At 36.9% G+C, this 7,432-nt stretch overlaps 1 protein-coding gene across 2 annotated transcripts; it reads right to left on the minus strand.

The window, feature by feature from the left end:
- Positions 1–2,545: 2,545 nt before the first annotated feature.
- On the minus strand, positions 2,546–6,403 carry LOC140980716 (eukaryotic initiation factor 4A-3). Of its 2 annotated transcripts, XM_073446738.1 has the most exons (5): positions 6,192–6,403; positions 5,005–5,074; positions 4,784–4,890; positions 3,497–3,927; positions 2,546–3,417 (listed from the first exon to the last, which is right to left on the minus strand). In XM_073446738.1, exons 2-5 carry the CDS (start codon positions 5,070–5,072, stop codon positions 2,782–2,784), a joined length of 1,242 nt encoding a protein of 413 aa, XP_073302839.1. In that variant the 5' UTR covers positions 5,073–5,074; positions 6,192–6,403; the 3' UTR covers positions 2,546–2,781. The 2 variants fall into 2 exon arrangements, with proteins under 2 accessions (XP_073302839.1, XP_073302840.1); XM_073446739.1 differs by lacking the exon at positions 5,005–5,074 and having other exon boundaries at positions 6,192–6,387.
- Positions 6,404–7,432: the final 1,029 nt, after the last annotated feature.

Raw genomic sequence — 7,432 nt, forward strand, 5'->3', positions numbered from 1 at the left:
AACAACCGCAGTTATCGAGGCTATCGGGGTAACCTTGTCCCTAATCAATACCAACCAAGTTTGCTTAACCATGAAAATTTTCTTATGCAGACAACAAGAATGTATTGAATCTCCTTTCGGGGTTCAACAATCAAAAGGATAAAGGTAAACCTTTCTTGTGAGATTTAGTTGGGACATTTGTGGCTGATCATTTTTGCCCTAGTACTAGAGATCATTCACATCATTATTGTGTATGCACCACAAGTGGGATTAGATGATGAGATTAAGAAGAAATTTTGGGACTCTCTAGGAGATGTAGTTATAGAATCCCTCATGACGAAAAAATCTCATATGCGGGCATTTAAATGGCCATGTAGGTAATGATAGAGTTGGGTATAAGAGGGTGCATAGAGGTCAAGGCATTGGGGTTCAAAATAACACGGGGGTTTTTATTCTAGACTTTGCCTTAGCTAGTGATCTTCGGATAGTAAACACTTTCTATAAGAAGAAGGAGAGTCATTTAGTTTAGAAGTAAGCATAATATAAGTCAAATTGATTAAATTTTTTTAGGAGGCAAGAATTATGTATTTGTAAAAATTGTAAGGTCATACCAGGAGAATGCTTGACTACCCAACATATGCTATTAATCTTATATCTTTTTTTTAATAGCAGAAGTAGAGTAAACAAATTTCAATATAGGACGAGAATCAAATTGTGGAATATGAAAGGAGATGTATGTCAAACTATTATGAATCAGATTTTAAATAGTCAGTTAGTTCTCGAATGATGTGAGGATGTAAGGTGTACGGATAAGACTGATACCTCTTAAGTTATTTGAATTTATGGAGGGATTACTTTAAGAACTTACTCAATGAGACAAGTACGAAGGAGTTAAGTGTGCGTAGACATGAGATGCAAGAAGAAGATATTTATTGTTCCATCGTAGAGCTAGTGTTAAGGAAGTAATAGAGGGACTGACATGATGAGATACCAATTGAGGTATGGAAGCGTCTAGGGGAAGTTATGACCCAATAGCTGACTAAACTTTTTAATAGGATTCTAGATACAAGAAAGATACCAGAATCTTGGAGACATAGTATTGTAGTACCAATTTATAAAAATAAAAGAAAATATACAGGACTGTTCAAACTATAGAGAGATTAAACTTATGAGTCATACAATGATACTGTGGGAGCGAATGATAGACAAAGAATAAAGAGTCTCACTACTGTATCAGAGAACCAGTTTGGTTTTATGTCAGGTAGGCCTACAATAGGAGATGTTTTCTTGATTATACAAATGATAGAGAAATATAGAAAACAACATAAGAATCTGCATATGAAATTTGTCGACTTAGATAAAGCCTATGATATAGCGCCTAGAGAATTAATCTAGTTGTACTCAGAAGGAAGCATGTGTATCAATGCTACATCGAGATCATTAAAGATATGTATGAAGGTGTCGTAACTAGTGTTAAGCATATTGGACGGATGTCATGTGAATTTCTTGTGGCAATAGGACTTCATCAAGGATTGACTTTAAGACCTTACCTATTTGCTTTGGTTATGGATGAGCTGACATGGCATATTCGGGATGAGGTACCTTGGTGTAAGCTCTTGAGAGTAAAGGTTTTAAACTTAGTCGCTCAAAAACGAAATATATAGTTTGTAATTTTGATCCTGGATCTAGAGAAATGGGTAGCCAAATTGAGATTGAAGGTCGAGAAGTTCCAAAGTGTGAAGAATTTCGCTACTTAAGATCTATTATTCAAAAGAATGGAGACATTAGAGAGGATATAGATCATAGGATTAAGTAGAGTGGATGAAATGGAGTATGACATCAGGAGTCTTATGCGATAGAAGGATGCATGTGAGGCTGAAAGAAAAATGTTATAAGGCTATTATTCGACCAGTTATGTTTTATGGCTCGGAATGTTGGGCCATTACACACCTACATATGTAAAAGATGACTGTACCAGATACATGTATCTTAAGATGAATGTGTTGCAAAACGTGCAAGTATAGAATTAGGAACGAAAGGATTATAAGCTATTTAGGTGTAGCTTCCAGAGAAGATAAGATTAGGAAGAGAAGTCTAATATGATTTGGTTATGTGAAAAAGAGACTAAACACGATCTCAATCTGACACATCTTAGAACGACAGGTTAATTGTAGAAGTAGGAATGGTAGACCATTAAAAAATTGAATAAAAGTGGTTAAGAAAGATATCTTAGAACTTGGTTTAAAATATGATACGTTAATAATTATTGAGTTTGGAGAACTAATATCCATATAACCTACCCGCAACCAACGAGAATAATGATGAAGATTATATGTATATAAATTAAAACGTGCTAGTAATTCGCCAATACCTTAAGATTTATGTAAAAGCAGCTAGTACGAAAAGCGGTTCAAACATATTCAAATTTAGAGGGAGAAACTTCTATAATTATTAACCCTCTTAGAAAATTTGGTTCAAACTTGATATGTAGTAGCAACAAATTATTGCATCAGTGATCTAGCAATAAATTCAGGCAAAGAACGACACGATAACAAGGCAAACATAAACAAAAAAAATTAGACTTAATAATGCTCCTACGAAATCCAAAATCTGCAGTAGTTTTGGATAACTACAATATAAGCAAAAGGTTTATGAACCAGTCAACCAAATTGGGAGGGGAGAGTCCCCACCGCAAATCAAGGCACTAGAAGCTTCAAACTTCATTCAAGTCTATTACACATTAAACCATCCTACAAAATAAAAAAGGAAAAATTAAAAAACCTCTTGTTAAACAAAAACTTCTTAGAGGAGATCAGCAACATTGGCTGGAAGCTCCTCGATCACAACATTGTAGAACTTCTGTATGTCGAAAAGCATTCTTTCATCATCTCTAGTAACAAAGTTAATGGCAACACCCTTCCTCCCGAATCTTCCACTTCGGCCAATACGATGCAGGTAATTCTCAGGCTGGGTCGGCAAATCATAGTTAATAACGAGAGACACTTGCTGCACATCAATACCACGAGCCAAGAGATCGGTGGTGATAAGCACACGAGATGAACCTGATCTGAATTCTCTCATGATGATATCCCTAGTGTTCTGATCCATGTCGCCATGAGTGGCGGATACAGTATGATCACGGCTGCGCATTTTGTCGGTAAGCCAGTCGACCTTACGTCTGGTGTTGACAAATATGACACTTTGAGTGATGGCCAACGTCTCATAAAGGTCACAGAGCGTTTCTAGTTTCCAGTCATCCTTTTCAACATTAACATAAAACTGCTTTATACCCTCGAGGGTTAACTCATCACGTTTGACAAGAATACGTACGGGCTTATTCATGAACTTTCTAGTTATTTCAAGAGCTTCTGGTGGCATGGTAGCTGAAAATACGCCAACTTGGATCTTAGGCGGCAGCAACTGAAAGATATCATATATCTGAAAGAGTGGATCAGTCTGATTAGATAAAGAATTTTTCATTATGGCAGTTGGCAAAAATAAATATTTAATAGTAGACCTGATCTTTAAAACCTCGTGAAAGCATTTCATCGGCTTCATCCAAAACAAACATTTTAATGTAATCAGGCCGTAGGGATTGCCTTCTCAACATGTCAAAAACTCGTCCAGGAGTGCCAACTACAACATGAACCCCACTGGAAAGTATCCTCTGATCTTCACGAACACTGGTACCTCCAACACAAGCATGGACCTTAACACCGAGATAATCACCTAGCGCTCGCATGACCTTCTCAATTTGCTGAGCAAGCTCACGAGTAGGTGCCAGAACCAAGGCCTGGCATTCGACTATGTTATAGTCTAGCTGCTGCAAAATTCCAGAGCAGAAGGTTGCAGTCTTTCCAGTTCCAGATTGAGCCTGTTGAATCACGTCAAGCCCCTTGCAAAAGGGAACAATACCTCTTTGCTGGATAGCAGAGGGCTTCTCAAAACCTTCAAGTAGATACAAATAAAACTTTCATTTTCCTGAAAAAAATCTAAATGTAGTCTAAAAAGGGAAAACAGATATCAAGATAACTATCAAATTGTCAGACAACCCTAGATGAGAAGCCAGAAACACTTGATAAGTTGTATCCAGTACGTATCATAGTTGTCAAACGCGAGCGCCTCTCGCCTTGCCAGGCGTGGACGTTGCGCCTTGGGGCCGACCCAGGCGCAACGATTCACAAAGGCGCGCCTGGGCTCGCCTTGGAAGGGCTCTCGGGCGCGCCAGAGATTGCTTTTTTTAAAAAAAAAAAAAATTCAGTAACAGAGAAGTTGCATCTTTTGGAAGAAGAAATTGATGTTGATCAAGAAAGTGGTGAAGATCAAGAAGAATACAAGTCCGAAAGTTCTAGGGACTCTGATATTCGATGGAAGAAGATGAACTTGATTTGGATGATTGAATAATTTTAATCGTGTTACTTATTATTATGAACTTACTAATTATTTGTTGTTTTGTGTGATATTGTGACTTAATTATTTAATATTTTAATATATTATTCTAAGATAAATATATTTTTAAAAAAAATAAAAAATGTGCGCCTTGCTTCGGCAAGGCGCGCGCCTCGCCTTGCGCCTTAGGCTCCAGAACCCTTGTGCGCCTCGGTGCGCCTTGCGCCCTTGACAACTATGGTACGTATGCTCACTAAAACTGAAATAACAAAAAGCTTGATAAAATTTACAGGTGGAAGTTAAATTTGGATTCTCAAAAAAATAAATGACCTTTAAAGGTGAAGTTTATAAAGTTTGCAATTTTTTAGAAAAAAGCATAACAGAAGGGATCGGCACACTATTTATCCAAGTTTACCATAAGCATAGATGCCCCTAAGAAGATTTTCCTGCAAGCCCATAGAATCAAAGCTGTCATACACCTCATCATAACTGGTGAAAAATTCCTCTCCATCAGTACCAAGCCTGAGCCAACAAACTCAGATGATCAGAAAAGGCCAAAGTCAATAACAGCCTTAATAAATAACTTCTTGAGTCATAAATTAGTAAGCAGAAAGTTGCGATACGGATAGATCATACAGCTCATTCATTTTTGTATCATACTGGCGAGCATCAAATTGAGAACCTTCAGGTGCCATTCCAGCCATGACTGCAGAAAAATAAATCAAAGATTTGCACATGCAACAGCTATGACTACCAGACAATAATAGATCATATAATGAAGATGAAAACAAGAGAAACCATAAGAGAGAAACAAAAGTGTACATTAACGAGTCAATAAGTAAACAGCAATATAATATGGGATTTGAGAGAAAAAGTGGTCAGAAACACTACTAGACACTCCAATGGATATTTTTCACATGCATGGAAAATTTTCAGTGAAAATTTTTCGAAACCAAACATTGTTTAGAAAAAGGAGAAATGTGCACGTCCCTGGACCTGAAATATAAATGCAGTCTCAATTATGTAAACATTACCAAAAAAATTCATGCGCTCTCTACCAACAAGTGACAATGCTCAGAAAAACAAAACACATTGGAGCCACCAACGCCAAAACAACACAAGGAACTGAGTTTTTTTTCAAATCACCCAATAAACATAAGCCCAAGTCCATGGCCATATGGCAGTGCTAAACTGACCCAAAAAGAATATATAATCCACAACTTCAAGACTCACATCATAAATGTATTTTTCCCAATCCATCATTCTACCCCATAATCGATGATAGTAACACCTAAATTGATTACGGAGAAAAAACAAGACCAACCAATCTAAAACATGGGGAAAACGAGGGAAAAAATGAGCTGTTGGACAAAAACACGAGATGAGATGCACTAAGATTTAAAAGCCCGCAACTTTTTAAAACACAAATAATGTCGTAAGGCAATCCCACAAGCTCGCATATAACCGAGAAACTCCCTCACCAATCTCGCATGCAGAAACTCATTTTTCTACAAAAGAGAACATAAAGCGACACCAAAAGGCAGGAAAAGCCCAACAAAAATCGGTAGACACGTAAAAAAATAAAATTGAAGAGAGGGAAACACATATATACTGTTCTGATAATCAACTGAATAAAAGTATAACCATACAGATCTCCCACAAACAAAACAAAAACTTAATCATCCACGTTCATAACAGAAAATAAGAACACTATGAATAAAATTTGAAGTTCCCCGTCCGATCATTCAACATCAACAGCACAAAAATCACATGTTTACGAACAACAACAACAACAACAAAGAACAAATTTAATTAATATTAACCTGATAAGCAGTGAAAAGTCTGATACGAAGAAAGATCAGAGTAAAAATACAGAACCGATTAATTGAACGAGCTCTCTCAGAATTGCTTATTGCGCCGATTTGATCTCAAAACTCCTCGGATCTTCGCCTCGGAGTGAGAGAATAGAATGAACACTGCAAACGAAAAAGGCAGAGGAAAAGTAGGCTAGTGTTTTCGTTAGGGATTTGGAGCGAGTGTTGAAATTCCATATTTGCCCCTGTCCTTGGAATCTCCAGTTTTCTTTTCCGAACTGTTTGAATATTGATTTCTATATGGCCCACTAAGATGCAGCAAGTTCGGGCTGTTAAAATTGGCCCATGCTCAAATATTGATTAGCTGACTTGTTGGATTGTGTGTATCTATATATATATAGTTTTGATATGCTGTACACCTACCGTGCACACTTATGTGAGCATCGATTAGGTGTCACTCACTTATTGAATGCATAATTTTTCTATATTTCATCACATCCAATAGGTGAGTGACACCTCATAGGTGCTCACATAAGTGTGCACGGTAGGTGTGCAGCATATCAAAACTCAAAACTCTATATATATATATAATATATATATAGTGAAGAATATTTTTATTTTTTTTCCCGATTGTTTGCAGTCACAAAACATTGAAGAATCGAGTGTGCTAGTGCCTTCGAAGGCATTTCGAACACTACATTCTCCAATGAGCTGCAATAGCTCGTGTTCTAAAAATATTAACACCGAAGAATTAAATCAAATTTGGTTTAAAACTAAGCGGAAGATACTCGAAGATATCCTTCGTGAAGAAGACTGTTATTAGAAAACATTTTAACTTATGTAAACTGAATAACTGAGAAAGACTAAATTAGTTTTTGCATTCTTCAGTTCAGTTATTGTGACAACTGAACTGACGGATGCTCCAACTGATCGAAATCATTTGAAAACAGCAGTTAATCAGTAAAACACATAAGATATGTTTATGGATGTTTGAAAACTTCAACTGCTCCTACGTCCCGTTCTACCTCCACGGGTAGGTTCCACTAGAAGATTTTGATTTATACAACTCTTTGTACAAAGCCACTCCAGCTAGGACTTACACTATTGCCTAAACTGAACTCCTAGCTACGACTGAAAGCAGCACTTTCCAGCCAACACTTCTTTAACGTCTATGTGTCAAAGACTACATACACAAGTTTAACGTCCTTGTGCAAGACAGTATTTGAGTGGTTTTGAGAGAGAGAGTGTGT

The sequence above is a fragment of the Primulina huaijiensis genome, chromosome 7, assembly GCF_012295235.1.
Source record: "Primulina huaijiensis isolate GDHJ02 chromosome 7, ASM1229523v2, whole genome shotgun sequence".
In the NCBI taxonomy this organism is placed as follows: domain Eukaryota; kingdom Viridiplantae; phylum Streptophyta; class Magnoliopsida; order Lamiales; family Gesneriaceae; genus Primulina; species Primulina huaijiensis.

What these genes read in the sequence shown, in the direction of transcription:
- LOC140980716 (XM_073446738.1), bottom strand. Translation starts at nt 5,072, where the DNA reads ATGGCTGGAATGGCACCTGAAGGTTCTCAATTTGATGCTCGCCAGTAT. An exon ending in GATACAAAAATGAATGAGCT is followed by an intron (nt 4,891 to 5,004) that starts GTATGATCTATC and finishes TTGTTGGCTCAG; the next exon opens with GCTTGGTACTGATGGAGAGG. An exon ending in CACGAGGTTTTAAAGATCAG is followed by an intron (nt 3,418 to 3,496) that starts GTCTACTATTAA and finishes CCACTCTTTCAG; the next exon opens with ATATATGATATCTTTCAGTT.